A 23686-nucleotide genomic window follows, 5' to 3' on the forward strand; every position below is an offset into this window, starting at 1 on the left:
AGGGGGGAACAGAGGCTCACCTTACTGAAAACAAGCATTTGCAATGCAATAGGTCTCGCATTATTTAACTTTGAGCTATTATTATTGTAAATGGCAATGTTTTTTGCTTTATGCTATAGTTTACTTATGTACATAAAAAGCTACATATAAAGTATTTGTTGTTAAAATTATTTATGCAGTATTTAAAGGCAAGCATTACCGCCTTCGGGTAAAGTGCGTGCTATATAAAAATGCATAAATACACGAATAAAGAAATACCGCCTTCGGGTAAAGTCCGCGCTATATAAAAATGCATAAATACATAAAAAAATAAATACCGCCTTCGGGTAAAGTCTGCGCTATATAAAAAAGCATAATTAAATAAATAAATACATACCGCAAAACATCCTCGTTACTCTGCCGGCCTGCGACCAGGAAGTCAGGCAGGCCGGCGCGACACCCGGAAACAGGAAGTAGGAGGGCGGGAGCCTACCCCGCCTCCCACGGAAGAGCCGCGATTGGAGCCGTGTTGGGAGCAGGGAGCACCGGAGCAGGCAGGAGCCTACCCTGCGCCCCGGTGCCGAAGGAGGGAAGAAGAGTCCTGCTGCCGGGCCTTGCAGCTGAGGAGAGGAAGCCGGTGAGTGCGTTGCTGAGCGGCGGGCGGGCGGAGGGAGAGGAGCATGTAGGCGCGGGGGGGAGGCGGGCTGTGTATGTGTGTGTATGTGTGTGCGTGCGTGTGTGTATGTGTCTTGGAGTGCGTGTGTGTGACTGTGAGGGAGGGGGTGTGTGTGTGAGCGAGTGTCTGTCTGCGACGTGTGTGTGTGTGTGTGTGTGTTATGCGCGGTAGGCTGGGAGGGCGGCGCATGCGCAGTAGGATGGGAGGGCGGCGCAGGACGGAACGTGCGCGTTCACGCAGCCAAATCCGACTGCTAAAAATCGTGCCAGTTTTGTGTCCCTCATTCCCCGGCATCCGACGGCTATAGAGTCTCTGTCCCTGTTCCAGGGCGAGACCTAAAGATGGTGAAGCACTGCCTGTCCCACTGCGGTATCCGCTTCATTGATGGCATCCAAACAGTAATGTTTGGTGAAGGTGTGCCTGCTGGACCATGTCGCTGCACGGCAAATCTGATGAAGTGGCACACCAGCAAACAAGGCGGTGGATGAAGACATCGACCTCGTAGAATGAGCCCTCACTGAAGACTGCAATGGTTTGCCCGCTTGTTGGTGGCAGAAGGCAATGGCTGAAGAAAGCCACCGGGCAATAGTTGGTTTGGAAACAGGATGTCCCTTACGCAGTCGTCCGTAGGCAATGAACAGTTGGTCGGACTTGCGGAAGGGGGCAGTTCTGGCAATGTAAAATTTAAGGCATCGTTTGATGTCCAAAGAATGCAAGCGCGGCTCCGCCGGAGACTTTGGGTCCGGAAAGAAAGTCTTGAGGAACACAGGCTCATTCAAATGAAAATCCGTAGGTACTTTAGGTAGGAAGGAGGGGTTAGTGCGGAGCGCCACCCCGTTAGGTTTGAACTGCAGTTAAGGCGGTTTGATAGTGAAAGCGTGAAGGTCGCTCACGCGACGAGACGAGGTCAAAACCAGAAGAAGTGCAACCTTCCAGGTGAGGAATTTGATATCCGCTTTATGGATAGGTTCAAATGGTGACTTCATAAGCTGAGATAGTACAACATTGAGGTGCCAAGATGGAGGAGGGCACCGAACAGGTGGGAACTTGTGGAAAAGCCCTTTGAAGAATTGACGTATGATCCGTGATGAACAGAGGGAAGAAGAGCCATCATGTCGGAAACGAGATATTGCAGCTAAGAAAACTCTCAGTGTAGCATGACAGAGTCCTGACTGAGCGAGGCTCAAGAAGAATGGAAGAAGCTGCTCAGGAGTGGAATGGATGGGATGGATATTGGCTGTAGCGCACCAATGACAGAATCGCTTCCACTTGAGTTTGTAAGTCTTGATGGTAGACGGAGCCCTGGCATGAGCCAGGATGTCTCTGCATTCCTGGGATATGTTCAAATCAGCGAAGTCAAGGTGCTCAGGTTCCATGCCCACAATTGGAGCGAGGAGGGGTCCGGATGACACACTAGGCCCCTGTCCATAGATAGAAGGTCTGGACGAGGACGTAGAGGAATGGGCTTGCACTGAGACAGCAGAAGCAGTTTCGAAAACCATGCCTGCCTGGGCCAACGAGGTGCGATCAACAGGATGTGGCAGGGCTGCCTCCGCATCTTCCACAGTACCCGCGGTATTAATGGGAGCGGCGGAAAAGCGTAAGCGAATAGATCGCACCAGTCGATCAAAAGGGCATTCCCGCAGGACCCGGGATGGGGATGCCAACTTGCATAAGACGGGCATTTCTGATTCTCCAGTGTTGCAAAGAGGTCTAGATCTGGGTGACCCCACTGGCGAAACACAAGATCAGGAGTCGGTTGGTGCAGTTCCCATTCGTGTGTTGAGGAAGTGGACCTGCTCAAAGAGTCCGCCAGGAGGTTGGACACGCCTGGAAGGTGGACGGCTGTTAAGGTGATGTGATGGTGGAGAGCCCAATCCCAGATCGACTGGGCCAAGTGGGACAGATGTGGAGACTTGGTCCCTCCCCGTTTGTTCACGTAGTGCATACTGGTTTTATTGTTTGTTTGGATTAGCACTGACTCCCCGAGAACAACAGGGAGGAAGGACTTGAGCGCTAGGAAGATCGCCATCAATTCTAGCCTGTTGATATGCCACGTGCGTTGCGTCGGCGTCCACTTGCCCTTGATGGATAAGCCCTGGAGAGGAGCGCCCCACCCCTCCAGGGAGGCGTCCGTCGTCAGCGTAAGATCTGGAGCATGAACGAGGAAGGACATTCCCATTTCCAGATTCGTGGGCTGCGCCCACCAAAGCAGGCTCTGTCTCATGCGGGCTGTGACGGCAACCAGGTCGTTGAAGGACCCGGAGACCTGACGCCACTGTAAGTCCAGTTCCTCCTGAATGGGACGGGTGCGCAACCTGCAATTTGGGTTACAAGATGAAGCCATTCCCAAGAATGACTTTAACGTCCGAACAGAAACGGACTGTTTTCTTCGAATGAGGGAGACCAGACGAAGGATCTTCTGACGTCGCTCGTTCGAGACGAACGCTTTTGAGAGCTGCGTGTCTAGGATCGCTCCCAGGAAGGTTCTGGTTTGCAGGGGCGCAAACTGTGACTTTTTGACGTTGATGGTCAACCCCAGAGACTGAAACACTTGCTGGCAAAGGCGAGTGTCCTGACATAGGTGATGATGGTGTTGAGACTTGAGAAGGCAATCGTCTAAATACGGAAAGATTTGAACTCCTTGTAGACGCAGGTGAGCCACCACAGGGGCCAGTACCTTCGTGAACACACGAGGAGCTGATCGCAGTCCGAAGGGCAGAACTTTGAACTGAAAATGCATTGGTCCCACCTTGAAACGCAAGTACTGGCGATGCTGTTGGATTATTGGGACATGAAAGTATGCGTCTTGAAGGTCTATAGTGGTCATGAAATCCTCGCTGGATAGAAGAAGCAGGATTTCCAGTAACGTCAGCATGCGGAACGATTGGGACTTTAGGAACTGGTTGAGAGCCCTCAAATCCAGAATGGGTCGTCAATCTCCAGTCTTCTTGAGTATGAGAAAGAATCGAGAGTAAAAACCCTTCCCTCTTTGATGTTTCGGGACCACTTCGACTGCACCTTTTAAAACAAGAAGACGGATCGGTATTGTTGCCCACCTCGAACGTTGGAAGAAGTGCCGCGTCCGTGCGCACCTCGAAAGGACTGCTTCCAAAATTGCAACGTGGCCAAAGACTTTGCCGTATCGATGTCCTTCTTAATGGACTTAAGGGCGTCATCGATATGGGATCTGAATAGTGATTCCCCATCATATGGCATATCCAGTATTTTGGATTGGACTTCCTGCCGGAAGGAGGTGGACTTTAGCCAGCCCTGTCGCCGGAGTGCAGCCGCACTTGCACTTGCAAGCAGACGGAAACCTGTGTTAGCAATATCGACTGCGCAGTCGATCATTTCTTCCGATGCCCTCTGACCATCACGAAGAATCTGTTGAGCGTCAGCCTTGGAAGCATAAGGTATGAGTGCCATCAAATCCGAAATGTCTGACCACATCTGCCGGTCATAACGTCCCAAGATGGCTAAGGCATTGGCTGCCCGGACAGATGTTGAAGCCATCGCTGAGAACTTGCGGCCAATAGCATCTAAGCGTCGACCCTCTCTATCCAGAGGGGCTGTGATCGGGGACGCTGGATTCCGTGCTCTACGCTGTGCTATTGCTCTTTCTCTCACTATTTCCTACACAGCACTCCCCTCCCCTTCTTCCCATGTGGGCATGTAATAATGTGATAAAATACAAAAAAATTATCGTGATTAATTCTTTTCAACCAAGAAATGGTTTAGTGCTTTATGAATAAAAACATCGCATGTATGGATACGCTCTCTCTTCTTTATCCCTATATTGATTATCTGTATTGTATATAATTTGGTCTTTCAAGTCTGGGACTCCTCTGTCCATAATGTGGCTGTAATTTTGGAGAAGTCATCATCAACGGTTTGCCCGTCGACAAAGTCATAGTCAGGGTCACTGTCAACGGGCGATCCACTGTAGACGAAGTCGTCGACGGTGCCGTCGTCGAAGCTGGTAGAGCCTCCGTAGACGGAGTCCTCGTCGACGGGGCTTTGGTCGACAATGTCTTCGTCGACGAGACCTTGGTCGACTGTGTCTTCATCGACAAGACCTTGGTCGACGGAGTCGTCGACGACGACGATTTCTTCGGGTCTTTCGTCGACGAGGATTCTCTCTTCTTCGTCGACGAGGAGATGGGAATCATAGACGGAACAGGCTTAGACGGCAACAAAACCCTCGTCGACGTGCAGGCTGTCGACGATACCGTCATCGACGACGAGAAGGCTGAAGTTGTAGTCAGCGTCGTCGAAGATGCAGGTAATGCCGTTCTCGTCGTCGGAACGCTCGTAGACGCTCCCGTCGACGGCCGAACTTTCAGAGGCGTGGAAACACCTCGAGAGGCAGCAGAAGACGCCTGAGAGCCAGGTCTCGTGGGCATAGAGGTGGTAGGAGTGGCAGAAGACACCACAGGAGCCAGAGACAAGGCCAATTTTGGCTTTTTGAGGAAAGGAGATGGAAACTCCTGAACACTACAATGCTTAGAGGCTGCTGTAGAAAGACCAGATTGTAAACTTTCTGCGTCTGACAGTGCAGAATCCTTGTCCTTAAGACGTTGCAGCCAAAGGAGAAGACGGCCTTCTCGGTCTTTAAGAGTCTTAGTAGAAAAGGTTCTACAGAACTTGCAGCTGCCAGCTTCATGATCAGGGTATAAACAGTAGATACACTTCTGGTGGGGGTCCTTTTCAAAAAGGCGCAGCTTCCCACAAGAAGAGCAAGGTCTGAATAAAGACTTCTTACTTGACATGTTGAGATAAACACTGGAAACTAGAAGAGTAGAGTTGAAAACTGAGCAGAGCTCAGGGAGACTCCCTTCACACGACGTGCGGTAGAAAATCAGAGGGCTTGAGCTTCTGAGGAGAAGGTTCTAGAGGGTGCTGGCGCCTGATTGGCTGTAATTTGGACTAACATAATGACACTAATGTGTTACAAATAGTTTTTCTCTTTACCTTGCATTCCTATGTAGGAATCGTTTTTAGAGGATTTCAGTTGTATTTCCTTTCTTTTCTTGTATTATGTTTATATATATTTAGCATTATTGCTATTTTATTTTCCGTGGGACTCCCACTTCGACGACGGGGAATATTCAAGCATGTGAATCTATGAAAGACAACCCTAATACTGGAGAAATAATATTTTAGGCAAGATAGACATTTTTACCGCCGCCACCCTACCCAGCAGCGACAGGGAGTATGTTTTCCAACGGTGCAAGGCGGTCATAAACTTTTTTTTATTATGAAAATGTCCAATAGTTAAAAATCAACTTACTCCGTAAAAGGACAGACTTTTAAATAGCTATGAACTTCTAAAAATGAAAGTCCAACCCTTTAAAAACATCGCCTATATTACATATAGGAACAAGCAATGAATACTTGGGCTGTTAAGTCTTGTAGTTTGAGAATGTAAAAAGACGTGCCGTAGTCTATGAGCTGGAGGGCATCTAGGAGAAAGCTTCAACAAACATCAGCACAGCACCAAATGGAAATTCCCACTTATGTAATGGATGTACTTGATGCACAGTAAAAGCAGAAGAAGGGAGTACAATCTCTTGGTTAACAAAACTCTGTGAAGGAACAAGGATGGCACCTAAACCTAAAATTTCAGAGGATAGTTCCCATAACTCACCCACTCACTCCAATAAGCAAAGGTAAGGCAAAACCTAGTTTAATATCACTGGTGTCTAAAGGCTCAAACAGCTTCTGAGCTAAAAATGTAAGCACCAATGTGAGGTCCCTAACTCGACACAAAATTAAAATCTAAGAAAACTGGTTTAACAGACTGTTGTGTGTATTCTCCCCAACACACATGAGAAGAAACATGCAGGATGAAAGTGTAGAAGCATCTTTATTAAGAAAAGCTCAGCATAACAGGAAACAGGTCCACTCCGATCCAATACCACAGCAACTGTCCACAAACAAAATGCTGGACGGTGGAACGTCACAATGTCACACCTGACATCTGGCGCATTCTATGTCACTCCCCACAATACATAAGCTGCAAACGATAACTCAGAACTTGAACGTAATGTCTTATGGTAGAGTTCTAGAGTACAAAACACTCAACAATGAGTGCCCTATTGCTGCTAAATCAATACTCAAGGGTTCAACTTGTAATCCAAACCTTAACCACTTTTTCTTGCATCAGATGTTTGTAGAATAGAGTTCTCTATGCAAGTCTGGTCAATGCCAGACTTTCAGAATGTCCCTATAAAATAAAGTGGCCTACAGTTAATCTAAATGGAATTCGTTGTTGAGAACATTTAGAATTGATCTTGGTTTCCCCAACAAAAATTGGGCACCCTTGTTAAAGAAGGTCTTGTGGCATGTGGTCATCATCCAAGCTGGCATTGGAAAGCAACAAGTGCCATAAACTAAACTCTTCCAAACAACCTTGCATAGCTAAGACATTGATTACAAAGATGTAACATTAGAACTCCATTCACGAAATAGAACAACTACTCTGTCTAAAGTAGAAGAAAGATATCAACTGCTTGATGAAATACATCAGGAAACCAGCACTGGTTCTATTATCAGAGGCCATCAAGATCATGGAGCATCCTAAGTAGTGTCTCAAATTGGAAACTAAATTCCCGTAGAAGGCTGGTGGGTCCTTGTGGTGGAGACCACAGTTTCTGACTTGGCCAATCTATTCCTCATCAGTTGGTCACCGGGTAGTGGCCACATATCTCATGGTCCGCTATCTGATTTGGACCATGGGATTTTACCTTTTTTGTGTGGTGGTTCAGCCTCAGCTGGCTCCTGGCAGGCATATATGAAAAGCTCTTTTGACTAAGGCTATTGCCCCATGAATATGGCTCACTATTACAATTCTGCCTGGGTAGACAAATATTCACTCTGCTGAGCTCCAATCAATGGAAAGGTAGGAAGACCACAGTATTGCTGACGATTGTATGACTTAACAACTACTGCCTAAACCACGACTTCTGGAACAACGAAGGCTAAACCACGACCATTATTTAACCACTACATATTTAACCACTACTCCCTAAACCACGAAAAGTTTAGATTTATTACTTTTTTTCTAAAATACTAGTTAACATCTGTTTAGAAAAACGAGCACATTTATCTTTTTATTTTCTTGATTTTTAAGCATTTACAATTGTTAAAATCAAAGCAACACTGCCATCTCCTGACATAAACCGGTAATTAAAATGTAAACAACCTTAGCTGTATTTGAAACGTAACTATTACAAATGTATTCATCACGTTATATTTCTAACTATATATATTTTTATAATCGTATTTGTGGGGGGAGTCCCCCCACACCCCCCATCTACCCATTTAGAAGTTTTCCTAAATTATCCTACGGGCAACTCCGGTGTTCTAAAAGTCGTGGTTCCATCCTTCTTTGTTCCGTCGTTCGTGGATGTTACCTTCGTGGTTCAGCTTTCTTCGTTGTTCACTCTTCGTTCTTCTGGTAAGTCGTTGTTTAAACATCGTGGTTAAGGATGTTTCCCATTGCTGACCTGTCATCTATGCATCAGCCTATTAAATAAAGCTGACCAGTTGTTGAAGGGCCACAACTGCTAAATCACAACAACCACAGGTCATGGTTGTTGTCATTCCAGATCCAGCACCACCAAACAGTAGTCAGATGGCAAACCTGATGAGGAGAGGGAGCGTGGCCAAGGCACCGAAGATGGAACCGCGATTTAGATCGGCTTCGTGATGTGTGGCCCAAGCTATCATTATCCTGCCTTCTCTAACCCCCTTCTCCCATTGATGTTGGGGAAACATGGCAGACCCCTTCGATGCCCCCCTGAGCTCCGAATTGTCGGAGGCCGGGCTCATGAGCATTAGAAGATGGCAGAGGCGAGCTACTATGGAGCAGGCCCGCACTCCGGTAGCCTTTGTAAAGATCGTCACCTGGCTTGAGACAAGCAGTGCCACCCCCTGCTTCGTGAGTGCTTGGGTTGTGACTGGGTGCCAGTGCGACTGGTAGTTCTTGGCACCCAGGCGGGTCCGTGGAAAAGTAGAAGAGTGGCGGGATCCTGGAGTGGTCCCACATCCCTGGGATCAAGCGCAGCGGGCCAACTTCGGCAGCGGCCACGGTGATATGGCATTACACAGAGAGAGCACTGCACGCGGCAGTGCACCAACCTGTCATCTGAGCCCACCATTAGTGTCCTTTGGAATGCTCAGGTGGGGCCTGGCGGCCAGGGATTACATATAAATTCCATTATATCCTGTGAGATTTAGGTTTTGGAAAATGAGATATGCATCACTGTTGTTAATGAGAAACCTGTCCGCCATGACCTAAATGAGGCCTGCCTTGAGGACCCTCTGTATAACTTTTGACAACTCCTGCAGCACGCAGCTAGGCCCCCAGCCCTTGGGCTGCTTGTGCCATCCACGGATTCCCGTGGAGGGCTGGTGGTCTTTATGGGGAAGACCCTGGCTCCTCACTTGGCCAATTTATTCCTACTCAGTTGGTTTCCGGGTGGTGGCCACATATCTCATGGTATGTGATTCAGACCACATGATTTTACCTTTTTCCTTTGTGTGACGGTTTGGCTCAGCAGGCTCCTGGCAGACACGGAGACAAGGATCTCCACTATGAAGAAATCAATGTCCAAAATGCAACAAACTCTCACAATTATCCTTCTTTTCCAGGAGCCTAGCCGTGAGGATGGAAGATGCGGATGCTGGAATAACTTTTGCTTCGTGGGTTTCCCGGAGGTCTGTGAGGGACCCTAAACAGAGCAGTTCCTAGACCAATTAATCTGTTCTATCATGTCTGCTGCTTCCTTATCCCATTTTGCCTCTTTGATGACCACCGGGAGCGCCCGCCCTACTTATGATTGTACACATCCTCAACTACCTAGATAAAGATGCCATCCTCTATCGTGTTCGTTTGCAGGACTCACTCAAGTTTCAATCTTACCACATCATGATATTTCCAGATTACACCAAGCTGGTCCAAGACCAACATTGCTCATTCATCAAAGCCAAGACACAACTCTGCAGCCTCAACATTCGCTATATGTTGTTATTCCCTGCTAAAAGGAAAGTGATCCTTTAGTCTCAAACCTTCTTTGAGACTCCTCCGGTGGACCGATAAGAGGCGTCTGCTTTGACCGCACACAACCCCTCCTTGACTAACAACCTTCCCCTGAGTGTTGACAGACAGACACGCTAGAGAAACAGAGGGAGGAGCAGGAAATGATCACTTTCCTCATGGCCCAGGAATCAAAGTGTCTCGGTGGAGACCTGAGACTACCGTGGAGACCTGGTCGGATCCATGCTAGCGCCCACTGATGTTACCATGGCGCACAAGTTACTACTTGTGTAACGATATATCTGTTAGAGACATTAGTTAGTGATAGATTCCTTACCTTAGAATATCCCCAGGTGTCAGACTGGATCCGGAAATTTTTTGCGTAGCAGTACCCTTGCGCGTCGGTAGGCGTCGTCTGCGGCTTTGCGTCCGTCGTCGGCGTTGTGGGCACTGTGATGACGTCGGAGTACTTAGACGCCGCCTCCGCGTGCTGACGTCAGTTCTTAGACACAGCTTTTCCGCGCCAGAGACGCAGAGCCATGTTAAAAACCAACACTGGTGCCATTGAAACTAGGGCCCTGAAGGGGATGACCGTAACCCTAGATATCGGTTCACAGAATGGGGAGGATGGGTGGGTCGGTAAGGAATCTATCACTAACTAATGTCTCGTACAGATATATCGTTACACAAGTAGTAACTTGTGCATCTGAAAGAGACACGTTAGTGATAGATTCCTTACCTTAGAATAGATACCCCCGCAATACCAACCCCGGTGGTGGGTCTGCGAACCAATAATCACACCAGAAAGTCCTGGAAGACGGAACGCCAAAGAAGCCATCCCTCCGGACTTGGCTGTCCAGGCAGTAGTGTCTTGCAAACGTGTGTAGTGAGGCCTACGTAGCTGCCTGGCAAATGTCCTGCAAGGGCACTCCCCGGCCCAGGGCAGTTGTAGTCGCCGTGGCCCGAGTGGAATGAGCCCTCAATCCAACAGGGGGCTCCTTTTTAGCCAAGGAGTAACATGCCTGGATACACAAGATGATCCACCGAGAGATGGTCCGCTTGTGCACCGCCTTTCCCTTCTTAGCGCCCACGTAACCAACAAAGAGTTGGTCATCCACCCGGAACTGGCGTGTGCGATCCAGATAGAAAGAGAGGGCACGTTTTGGGTCCAGACGGTGGAGCCTCTCTTCCTCTTTCGAGGGATGCGGAGGTGGGCAAGGTAATGGACTGCCCGATGTGGAAGGCCGTGACAACCTTGGGCATGAAAGAGGGTCTCGTCCGCAACACAACCTTGTCCGGATGGACAGAGAGGAAAGGAGGTGTGGAAGAAAGAGCTTGGAGCTCACTCACTCTCCTGGCAGAGGTGATGGCAACCAGGAAAGCAGTTTTCAAAGTAAGAAGACGGAGAGGACAGTTATGGAGCGGCTCAAAGGGAGCACACATCAGGTAAGTAAGTACAAGGTTCAAGTCCCACTGGGGCATCACGAAAGGTACAGGAGGAAACTTGTGTGTAATGCCCTTCATAAATCGAGTTACAATAGGGGACTTGAACAAAGAAGGTTGATCAGGCAGCCTTAGAAAGGCTGAAAGGGCAGAAAGGTAGCCCTTGCTGGGCAAGAGAAAGAAGGAAGAGAAGAACCTCAGAAAGAGGGGCAGAAAGTGGATCCACAGCCTTTGCTGTGCACCATGCCACAAACGTATTCCACCTGCAGGCGTATACAGACTTTGTGGAGGGACGCCTGGCTGCCAGAATGACATTACAGACTTCAGGAGGCAAGTCAAATGGCCTCAACTGTCGCCGCTCAATCTCCAAGCATGGAGGTGGAGACTGGACAGGTTCGGGTGGAGGACCGTCCCCTGCTGCTGCAACAGAAGGTCCTCCTGAAGAGGCAGACGAACCGGGGGATCGACTGACATACTGAGTAGCTCGGGATACCAGTACCTTCGTGCCCAGTCCGGAGCCACAAGGATCACTTGGGCCCGGTCGCGCTTGATCTTCTTCAGCACTCTGGGCAGAAGTGGTATAGGCGGAAAGGCGTACAACAGACCGGAACTCCACTCGCGACGAAAAGCGTCTCCGAGCGAGTGCCGCCTTGGAAATTCCAACGCGCAGAACTGATGACATTGCGCGCTCTCTTCGGTGGCGAATAGATCTAACCAAGGCTCTCCCCACTGCTGAAAGAGACCTTGCGTCACGTCCGAGTTCAGACGCCATTCGTGATCCATCATGCACCGACGGCGGAGCTTGTCTGCCCTGGCGTTCAGAGAACCTGCCAGGTGTTGAACCACCAGGGTCACGCCCTGATGTTCCAGCCACTGCAAGAGGCACAGAGCCTCCTGGCAAAGGGTCCGCGACCCACCCCGCCTTGTTTGTTGCAGTACCACATGGCGGTGGTGTTGTCCGTGAACACCTGCACTACACTCCCCCGGACAGAGGGGAGGAATGCCTTCAGTGCTAGACGAATCGCCCGCAGCTCCAAAAGGTTGATATGGAGCTGGGCCTCCGCCGGAGACCAGACGCCTCTGATCTCCGCCTCTCCCATGTGGCCTCCCCAGCCCTGGAGGGACACGTCCGTCACAACTACGTGCTCCGGTTGGGGAAGGGAGAGGGATCTGCCGCTGACCCAATCGCGGTCCGTGAGCCAACACTGCAGCTGTCTCGCAGTGCCCTCCGAGATCAGGACATGGTCGGAGAGGTTGCCCTGATGCTGGGCCCACTGAAACTTCTGGTCCCACTGCAGAGCCCGCATCCGCCACCGGGCGTGATGCACCAGAAGGATGCAGGAGGCCATCAGCCCCAGAAGCCGCAACGTCAACCTGACCGAGATCCGGGATAAAAGCTGAAAGAGTGGAATCAGAGGCTGACGACTGTCTGGGGCGAGGCCGCCTTCAACAACCAGTCGTCGAGGTAGGGGGAAGACTGATGACCTGCGCTGATGAGCTGCGACCACCGCCATCACCTTTGTGAACACCCGTGGGGCGCTGGTAAGGCCGAAGGAGAGCACGGTAAACTGAAAGTGCTCGTGGCCAACCGTGAACCGCAGGTAGCGCCGGTGGGCCGGCAGGAAGGGGATGTGGAAATAAGCATCCGGCAAGTCCAACTCTACCATCCAGTCTCCTGGGTCCAGGGCAGCTAAAACCTGAGGCAGTGTCAGCATTTTGAACTTCTCCTTCCGGAGGAAGCCGTTGACGTTCCGTAGGTCCAAGATAGGGCGTAGGCCCCCTTTGCCCTTCTTGGGTACCAGAAAGTAGCGGGAGTAGCAACCACACCCTACTTCTGGCCCAGGAACGCGCTCGATGGCCCCGTAACTTCCTCCTGCAGAAGTCGCAAATGATCCCCCGATACGCTGTGGTATTGCGGTGGCATGGCTGGAGGGGTCGCTTCGAAGGGGAGGGAGTAGCCCCTTCGGACAATTTGCAGCACCCACCTGTCCGATGTGACAGTGCGCCAGTGGAGGAGGTGATGGCGAACCCTGCCCCCCACTGGCGTTACATGGGCCTGAAAGCACGGACTAGGAGGGTTTTGAGGCGGATGCTGCGGGGGAGGGTGTGGACTGGCCTCGCCGTTGTCCCCGACCGCCTCCACGGCGGTTTCCACGGCCGCCACCGGGTTGGACGTTAGTCTGCGGTGCGTGGCTGGCAGCACGTGTGGGGGCGCCCCGTCTGTGGCCAGCGAAAGGCACCCGTTTGCTAGCGCGGGGCCGAGAGGCCCAAGGACCTGGCCGTAGCCCTGGAGTCCTTAAAGCGCTCAAGCGCATGGTCTGCCTGGCTGAAAACTAGTCGACCACACTGGACGCGGGAGACCATAAGTCTACCATGCACGTCCCAAGCCTTTGTTTTTAACTACTGCCGGAAGTTCACCAATAAAGTAACTTTTGGGACCCTAAGGACAATATTTTAAAACCCCACGCAACACACCTGCACAGCACACTCACGATTCAACAAAACCTTCGCAGTAGCCTGGCGTCGCAGCACACCTGAGGCACACTCGGTGCCTCGGGTGGGGCCCGATGATGAAGAATGCCACCAACTAGGTTGGTGGGTGAGGGCCTTCATAAAAAAAAAACAGTTTCCCAAACAGACACATAGCACACTAACAGAGCTAGTTCTTGTTGTTTACTCATGAGTAACTGGTGCTCATGTAAGACGCTTAAAGTCATTGCGGCATTATTCAATCCAAGACCACCCGCAGCGTACTTCAGCTGAGCCATAACGTTAATTAAAACTTTTAGCACAGAGCGCGCTGTGCTGCACACGCTTGGTGCCCTGAATGTGTTTAAGTGTGTTCGTGTCTGCACATGGCGCTTTCACTTTAAGTGAAAGCTCGATGCAAAAATAAACACGTGGCTGAGGGAAAACAGCTGGCCCCCTAATAAAGATAAGAAATTGCTTTGCGACCACCGCAAAGCAGACGAGCCAGTCTGGATGGGCCGGACGAAAAGGTGAAAGGGAGGCAACAAGAATTCCCCATTTCCAATGGCAGGCCACCGTTTAGCATAAACGGAGACCCTAGCCAATGAAAATGAGGGGTGGGGCTTAGAGTCCCCTTCTGAAAACCCCTTATCCACAATATCTCTTGCCAGCTAGGCAAGACCTAAAAAGGGGCCCACGTTTGCAAATCGGGGCAGTTATGAACTTTTAAAGACCCGCTGTATAATTGTTTTGCGAGGCATTGAAGGCTGCATTGATTTGTGCTTGCTGCAGCCAATGTTTGTGGTAATATTAGGTAAATCAAAAGTACAAACTGGCCCAGCAGACCATAAAACCGTCCCACAGTCAGCCAAAATAAACAACTCACACACTGAACTGTTAGACCGGCCAATCGAGCACTGCCTGATTACCCTATAGGCCAGTCCGATGCTGGTCCGATTTTGTACAAGATCAACTAAAATATGTGAACTATAAACCGGAACTAAATCACAGACATGCATTAACTTAACATTTTTACACTAATTGTTCAGAAATCTGTCAGTGTTATTCGCCAGTAGAGTTAAGGACATGAAATAGGGCCCACAGGGGACCAGTTTCAATGTTGGTTTTTAAGTCTCGGCTCTCAGACGGCGCGCAAGAACATTTTGCAGTCTCAGCATTTGGCAAGCACATACCTAGCTCATACCTCTTCCAATTTTTAGCTCTGCCCACGCAACTGCCCCAACTACTATTGAACTTACGCAGTGGAAATTGTGTAGATGGTTTCGGGACTACGTTTTTAAAAATCTCGAGACCGAATGGAAAAGGCACATGGCGCGATACTCCTTCCACCCGGCTCCTATCCTCATGGGGCATGGGCTACACATAATTTTTCCCCCTGCTATCCTGCTCCCAACCTAATAGGGTATCGTATTTTTTTGAGTTGACTTCTGGGTGAGGTTGCCTTTTTTTCATTAAAAAAACACTGCTTCTTTATACACTGTGCACAGCTTCAGTACCCTGCTGACTGCACAACATGACCCCGCCTTTGCTACCTCGTGTTTCGAGGGGGAGTTTAGGGCGTCTTGTCCTATGTCTCTCCTTCACCTTCCCCCCACACTTTATCGGCTCTAGTCATTACATGCTGCGATGGCCCTCACAAACACATTTGCAGGCAAATTAAGTGCTCACTGGGGGGAGATCCGTGCAAAATCTGCAGGTGATGGGTTCCAAAGGGCGCAGGGCCAAGTCAGCAGTCATTCACTCAATTTGAAAACAAATGCTGAACATTATTCAGGGCTCAGATACCCCGTTAGGTGCACCAGGATGTAACGTGCAGAAGTGGCCTCAGATACCCATGTTAGTTGCACATGGACGTAATATACAGAAGTGGTTGAGGATTGCTCAACTACATTATTACTGTGCTATAATGGTAAACTTGGAAGAGGCACATTTCCTGTTGACAAACTGGGGTGCTTTCTCCCCACCCGGTGGGGCCTATCGCAGAGCATGTGTATAATACATAAATATTAGGAGGGTAGATAAGGTGGAGAAGTCTGTATGTTACTATGTTGGAAAATCAGTTACTACAATTATGGAGGTTGGAAGGCGATTCAGGACATATTTCTAAATGCAACTGTGCTGTTTAGAAAGCAAATGATGCCTGAAGGTGCCCCTCAGTCCTTTCTCAAATGTACCTTATTACATGGCCATAACTGAATTCCTCCCCTCACGGTTAACTATTCTCAGTGCCACTTGTAGGACATTTCAATGCCACCTTTCTTGGCAGTGATAACACTTGAGTTAAAAACACCACAGACTTCCACATCATGCTACAAAATTCAACAACACACCACATAATTCCATTCCACTACATGCCACTCCACAACACAAAATACCACTCCACATAATTCTACTACACTCAATACCACATAATTACTAGCTACATAATTCCAATGCACACCATTTCACATTTTTCCACTGCACATAACTCCACTCAGCACCGCACAATTCCACGCCACACAATTCCACTCCAACCCACATAATTCCACTGCACATCACATACATCCACTTCACTCCATAACATATAGCTAAAAGACATTAACATTGACAACGCCTATAGGTCTAGGTTTTCCGAGACCGATTGGCTTTGCCAATGCTTTTTATATGTGTCTCCCTTTTCTAGACCACTGAGTGATTACAAGCCCTTGCAAATCTAGAGGACATTGACCAACTCAAAAAGACTGTATGTGCTCTTGGATGCAGTTATACCTTTACCTCAGTCCTCTCCCAAAAACACAATTAACTCGACTCTAAGTGTCTCCGGACTGCCCGCTGTTTACTGTGTTGCCCCTGGGTGCCCCACCCTACCCTCAGTTTCAAGAGTTGGGCTAACTTTGTCCCGGTTTCTTGTTAAACTGCTCCGGGGCCTGGCCTGAGTGGCCATGCATCACCTCCATGTGTTCCTGCTAGGGATGTCGGTATTCCACTTCAATACCTTAGTTGGAATTTTGCGGGCATGCACTCCAACCTAGATAATGTTGAGTGAGTTACCTTTATTAAGGGTTACAATATAGTTTTTAGGTCTCGGCTAGCGTAGGCTGCGCTTGCACAGTCTCGCTGGAGAGATTTTATGTCTCTAGTAGTGGGGCTTGTTCTTCAGGAGACATGGTCACAAGAGGATATTGTCCTCGATTGGTATGTCTCCTTTAACCTTGCCGCCTCTCCATCTGATGTGGGCAGAGCAAAGGGTGGCCTGGTTGCATGGTTCAAAATGGATATAGTTTGCAAAATAACCCCATAAGCGCTAGGTGAGCGGTTAAATAACCCCATAAGCGCTAGGCGAGTGGTTCATGCAAGACGTTGACTTAAGGTGGGGCCCCAGACACATCATCTTTATGATTTATTTTTACAATAATAACTTTTTTGTCAGAGATAATAAAATATTGCGCACACTGTTTTCTCGAATTGTCAGTTAAACATGCTGAGTCACACGCTCCATTTAACCTAATTGTCCCAGGTGATTTTAATACAAGGATAGGCACCCTGCAGCTTTTGACATCAGCATCCTCTGTACCAGATCTGGTTGAAGTAGATAATGTCAACCACTCGGAGCCTGCACCCCCTGTTAACTAATGGTAGCGTGATTCCCACACTTTACAGTGACCATAACCCCCTAGCCCTCTGCACTGCCATTGGAAACAAGATATTAGCACAAGAGGGAATAATCAGCTTTTAGTCACCAAAATAGCAGGTCAAAGATTAGTCTGGCGCTCCACTGACATGAACAAAGTGAGAGCCAATTGGATAGTCAGTGCACTGGTTTAATGTCAGGCTGTCTGCCAGAGGTGCTGGAGCCTTCTATTATCCTTACCAGCTTTATTTCCCCATTACTGGGTCCAGTGCAGCCCTTGAATCAACAGATCTTTTCATATCCAGGCCGCCAAATGCTCCAGTATGAGGGTAAAGAGAGTGGACAATCTTGTCTAATTCCGTGCAAAAGATGGAAGACTCGGGAAGTCCTCTAATTGACAATGACCTGGGCTTGAGGCTCAGTGTAGAGAAGTCACAGCCAGGACAAAAATTTGAGACCAAAGGCCCATGCCGGCCAATACTTCGAAAAAGTACAGCCAACCGACTGTATCAAAGGCCATACAAGCGTCTAGACAGGGGAAAAGAGCATCCTCGTGAATTCCACCGCCCCGCCCCAACACCCCGTGGAGACATACTAAATTGAGAGCCATACTGCGCCCTGGCAAAAAGCTGCACTGATCAGAGTGTACTAACTTAGAGATTATATGGATAAGTCAGGATGCCAAGAGCTTTGCCAGGATTTTAACTTCCACATTAAGGAGCGAAATAGACCTATATGCATATCTATCCAATTTCATTTATCATTTACAACTAAATTAACCAGAACTAAAAGTTTGTCAGTGAACTTCTGGGGTAGTGTTGTAATTCAATTTTCAAAAGCTTTTCAATGTTATTTTTGGGTGGCTCGTTTTGTGGAAATATTTTTGGAGAAATTAGAACATTTTCCATGCCCAAGTGTGGTGTGTGCTCACATCGTATACTCTCTGATTTGCAGTACAAATTGTAAAATGTTAAGCTGCCCTCATACAATCAATGGTATTATATTCAAAAACATACTAAACCAAATTACAAAACAAGCCCTATTATGTAAGCTCTATGTTCTTACCATGTTTGTGGAGAATTTGTCATGCAGTTGTAGATGTAGTGAAGTGCAAAGAGTGATGCAAGGAGTTCTGTTTGCAGCAAAATAATGACACACCTTTTGGGACTTTACCTATAACTGTGACAATCCTTGACCAATGGACAAAAACAATGGGAGGTAAATTCAGAGGTGGGCGAAAAAGAATAAGGAAAATGCTTGGTGTTGTCTTCTCCTCATAATAGTGAAACTGAATAGTTAAAGTCGTTTACCTAAGTGACTTTTCTATTCATAGCACTTTAACTAAGCCCCTCGGCTGTTTAAGCTGGCACACAGTAAGTCTAACATTTATACGAAGCACCGAATCAGCTCAGAAAGAAGCTGCATAGGGACACTGCAGTTACAATACACCCAGTTACCAGCTGTCAGGTGAACCAGCAGTCCGCAATCTGTCCAGAATAGGCCTAGAGGACACCAAGCCAAGAGAGGAGCAGGCTGGCAAGCCATCTGCAGGCAGAGGGCCAAGTACTATCAGTACAAGAGCCACTATGTTAAGGGTTACCAGATTACTCCATATCACTGTGACAACTTTTTCATTCATGGGTTTTCCTTTTCATAAATTACTATTTGCAGGTGTGTTCATCCAAATAGCTCCACAGAACTGAGTCAAGACTAAAATTCCCCTGAATGCATGAATACAATGATTTGCTAATTAAACATCCAAGACAGAAAACAGGGTGTCCCAAGACACAGACTAACTCTAAGGATGGTTAGGAACTTGCAATTTTAGGTATATCTATTTCAACTACTTCAAGACTTGTGACAAGATTGCACATGACCACATATGACTCCTTAAGTTAATAACTTTATTTTATACATCCCGTTACCATAGGATTTAACCATGAAGCTACAACACTTTCTAGGAACTCAACAGCATTAAAATTAGCAGAGTTGCCTACAATCTGTCTGACTGCTAAGAAAGAGACCCAAAATCTGAGTAATGTTAAACAGACGTGAATTTCAAGGGCCCAGATTGATACCTCTTCCTTTGCTGTATTAAAGATTCAATCATAACGTTTCGCTGGAGTGTAGGAATACCAAACTATTATAATCAAAGAAATAATAAAAAATAGGACTGTTCACTGTTTAACAAAAATAAAGACAACTTTTTTCTAAGAGACTTACCACTTTGAGTGCTGTAATCCCTGCAAAGTAAGGCGCCCCTGTGTATCTGTAAACATAACATTTTATACTAGTTAGCAAAAGATTAACAAGCCAAACGTTATTTAAAAAACACATTATACGGGTTAGTAAGTCAGTGACAATTGGGTTCTTAATAAACTCAAGATTTTAGGTCGAGGGACAGGTTGAGAACTAAGGCGATTCTATGTAGCCAGGATAGAAAATATACACTGTAAAGATCTCGAATCAAGTTATCGTATTCTGATGGTCTAGAAAGCACTACAATATCTGGGTAGTACGTGGGTTTCATGCTGGTCCTACACTGCAAGACATGCTGGTGATAAACTTCGGAACAGTCAAAACAGATATGCATAATTATAGGTACCACCCATTCTCATGGGTGGACAGAGTGGTCATTTTGTATATCCATATTGCCTGGAATTCAGCATTATAGTCAAGACCTGAGTATCAAAAGCAAGGATGTCAACTATCTTCAAGATATATGCATAGAAAATATTTGGGAAGGGAAAATGACTTGGAAGGGGTGGTCTTAATGCATGTTCAGGGTGAGCGAGTGGAGTTTAGGAGTGCCTAACTTTTTGAGATACTCCCTAGCAGTACAACTGCGCTTCCAGAAAGAGTGAAGCAGAGTGTATAAAGTTGGGTGTATCATAGACCGCCACATTCTTGTCCATCTCTTTTGGGAAGTTACCCAACTACCAAAGTGTCAGAGGTCTGCAAGGCTTTACATGCTACCAACAGCCAGGTCCACATTTGAGGCACAAGATCTGATCTGCATTACCCTGAGATTAACAAGATTTCGATCTCATAACCCCAAGGAATCCATGACTGAAATCCTGAGATGCAAATCAAGCTCCCCAGAGGATCCCTGCCCTCCCCAGCTTTTTAAATCTTTGGCCCATCTGCTGAACCAGACACTTAACAAGATCTAGAATACGTCACTAAAAACCGGCAGCTTTCCGGGTATCTGGAAAAAATCTAATGCGGATCCAGCTGTGCTCGGTAATTTTCGCCCAATCTCTCTATTGCCAGCTCCTGCAAAAATACTAGAGAAACTGGCACATTGTCAGTTAGCCAAGTATGTTGAGACACATGACCTCTTGCATGACTCTCAATCTGGATACCGGACGGTTTACAGCACTGAGACAGCTTTGATTCAAGTGGCAGAATCTGTGAGAATGACTGAGGATGCTGGCGCTTCTGCTATGCTAGTTTTATTAGACCTGTCAGCAGCATTCAACACGGTAGGACACTCAATCCTATTGGATAGATTAAATCAGCAGGGTATCTGTGGGGTGGCACTCTCCTGGATTCAGTCCTATCTAAAAGACCGCACTCAACAGGTTTATCTACGACCTTTTCAATCTGCATTTAAACCTCTAAGGTATGTAGTGCCTCAGGGCTCCGCTTCGAGTCCACTGCTTTTTCATATCTACATGGGGCCTCTCGCAACTCTCATCGCATCCCAGGGGGTGAAAGTAGTCTCCTATGCAGATCATACCCAGCTGGTGTTTTCGTTCATAGATCTTTCTCAGATTCAAGGAGTGCCTGAAGGACATCTACAAATGGATGAACAGCAACTGCCTAAATCTAAATGCAGCGAAGACGAAGTCCTGTTCTTCAGTCCGGATTCTCCACCCTCTGCGGATCTTTGGTGGCCAGTAGAACTGGGCTCACCACCAGTCCGACAAAGACAGCAAGGAATCTAGGTATTAAATGGGAAACGGATTTGTCTTTCTCTGTTCAAGTTCGTCAGATTTCCTCAGCTTACTTTAGAAAGCTGAGAATCTTAAAGAAAATCTTTGACTTACTGCCGGAGGAAACCCAGAGGATCATAGTCCTTGCAATGGTGACTTCGTACTTGGACTACGCCAATAGTCTATATTTGGGGCTGTATGCCTACCTGATTTACAGTCTACAGATGGTGCAGAATGCAGAGGCAAGCCTAATCTGGCGGGTACCTTTCCGCCATCATATCTCTCCTCACTTGAGCAGCTACACTGGCTCCCAGTGGCTAAGAGGATAGAATTCAGGTTTCGATGGTTGGCTATAGCCTCTCCTACAATCTCTGCATAGCGCCGGGACAACTCTATTTGAGGTAGCTTATTGTATTTGAAATGCTTATTGTATTGTATTGTATTGTATCTCCCTTCACGCCACTATGGGAAATCCAGGGCGTATACGTGGAAATGGGTAGGGTGACCTCAAGGTTGGAGTCAAAAGGGCCAATCAAGTCATTTGAACAGATCAATGAGAATGATGGTGTTTCTGAGGCAGATCATTTTCACTGTATCCAAGTTAGGCACCGAATACAGCCTCCAAGTTAGGCGCTGGGTCCAGCTCCCACAGGTGATGGTGGGGGCTACTAAAAAGTGGATGATGTTCAAAGAATTTCTTTTGGCGCAGAGGGACTCCCCACATGCGACATCTATACATTTTTAACAACACCTACAGCCCTGTGCAAACTTTAATTTCTGAAAAGCATGGAGACACGAACTGGGCAAAAATAAAAGGCGAGATATACTCTTCATGGCGAATCTTTCTCCTTGTATGTGGCAGGGTCCAGGCGCATAAAACACCGCACAGAATACTTAACTGGTGACATAACCCACCATTCTCTCGCCTTCCTGGAGAATGTGGAGATCGAGCGGAGGTGGGGAGCAGACGGGAAGAAAGCGTGTTGTTTTTTAGGTCGAGGACTGTAGGCTGTGCTTGCGCAGTTCGGTCCGAAGATTTAATGATTTTTAGGTAGGGGGCTTGAACCCGCCCCTCTTCTCCATTGGCTGGCCTCGTAAATGCTGGCCAGCCATTGGAGGAGAGGGGCGTCACTCAGTTTAAGCCCTGTCTTTTTCGGATTCGGGGGGTGTTTTTTAGGTTCTTTCTATCTGTGACGTCTTCAGTCACTCAAACCTAAAAACACGCCCCCAGTCCGAAAAGGACGGGGCTTGCTGCCTCTCGAGGACACAAACTTTGTGTTGGCAATATATATTGCTGCACTTCTTCGTTTGGTAGTCCAGGGATGTTTAGAGCTCCTACCTAATATTTTAATGAGCCAATGTTCCTGGCCAGTATCCCCAGTAAGAAAAAATGTTCCATCACCATTACCAGACACTAATGTATACGCGAAAGCTGGGAATGATCAGCAGCTGAGCACACAAGTGGCTATTGTGTCTCTTATTATCTAGTGGGCTTAGATTTGATTAAGCGTTGTTACGAGTGCTTCTTCGAAAACACAGGGCGTCTCTTTCACAAGATTTAAAGCCAGCAATTAAGCCACGATATAACGTGCTGTATGCCAGAGTCGTTTTAAAGCGTTACAAATGTGCAAGCACTATGCATACAAATAGGCTACGGGTGCATCAGGTAACGACAACATAACATTGCATGCTTTAAAAGTAGCAAACTAAAGTGCACTTAGCCTACGCCCAATGTTACGTATTTAGAAATGATTATGCGGGATACTACTACTACAAAGCACTGCAATAGTCGGCGATATTTTGCCTAATGGAACGGACTGCTACACTGCACATTTGTTAATGCAGCGCTAGAGCACGGCTCTACAGGGACCTCTAGTCACGGACTGCGATTCTGCAGGAACCTAGCTCTACGGACCTCTAGTCACAGACTGGGACACTGCACCCCGGCTCAGCCAGCGCTGTATTATGGTTCTACATAGGGACCTCTAGTAACAGACTGCGATTCTGCACCCTTTTCACATCGCGCAGGAGCCTGGCTCTACAGGGACCTCTAGTGACGGACTGCGACACTGCACCCCGGTTCAGCCAGCGCCGAAGCCTGGCTCTTATAACGAACGGCCTCTAGTACTTCACTCCAGTAAACCCATGGCAGGTTCCGAGTGACAGCGGGCCTGTAAATTAAAACCTGTGTATACATAACGATAAAAACCCACAAAAGTGCAACGGTATTCACTTGGGTTAAAGATGTAACGCGCCGGAAATAAACAGTAACGACGCTGTGTTAGGCGAAAACAAGGCAAGGAACCAGATTGAATGTTACAGACCACATTAACGAAAACTTGAGGTCACACAATACAAATAAACAAGCAATGGCAAAACCAATAGGTTTCGCCTACACTAATTCTATTGCGTTTGTTAATATTTTGAATATATATTGCATAGCAGTGGAGTATAGACCACAGCTTCTTTGGAGACGAAGCTCTTCAGCCTATTGCAGTGGTTCCTGA

The 23686-nt window shown here is 47.7% G+C and overlaps 1 protein-coding gene across 8 annotated transcripts in view; it reads right to left on the bottom strand.

Moving 5' to 3' along the window:
* NAXD (NAD(P)HX dehydratase) overlaps positions 1 to 23686 on the bottom strand; it is a 476460-nt gene that overhangs the window by 110869 nt on the left and 341905 nt on the right. For all 8 annotated transcript variants that reach the window (XM_078657550.1, XM_078657545.1, XM_078657551.1 and 5 more), the window contains one exon: positions 19465 to 19510. In XM_078657550.1, coding sequence (XP_078513676.1) covers positions 19465 to 19510 — 46 coding nt within the window. The remainder of the gene's footprint in view (positions 1 to 19464; positions 19511 to 23686) is intronic.

The sequence above is a fragment of the Lissotriton helveticus genome, chromosome 8 (genome assembly GCF_964261635.1).
Source record: "Lissotriton helveticus chromosome 8, aLisHel1.1, whole genome shotgun sequence".
NCBI classification, from domain to species: Eukaryota; Metazoa; Chordata; class Amphibia; order Caudata; family Salamandridae; genus Lissotriton; species Lissotriton helveticus.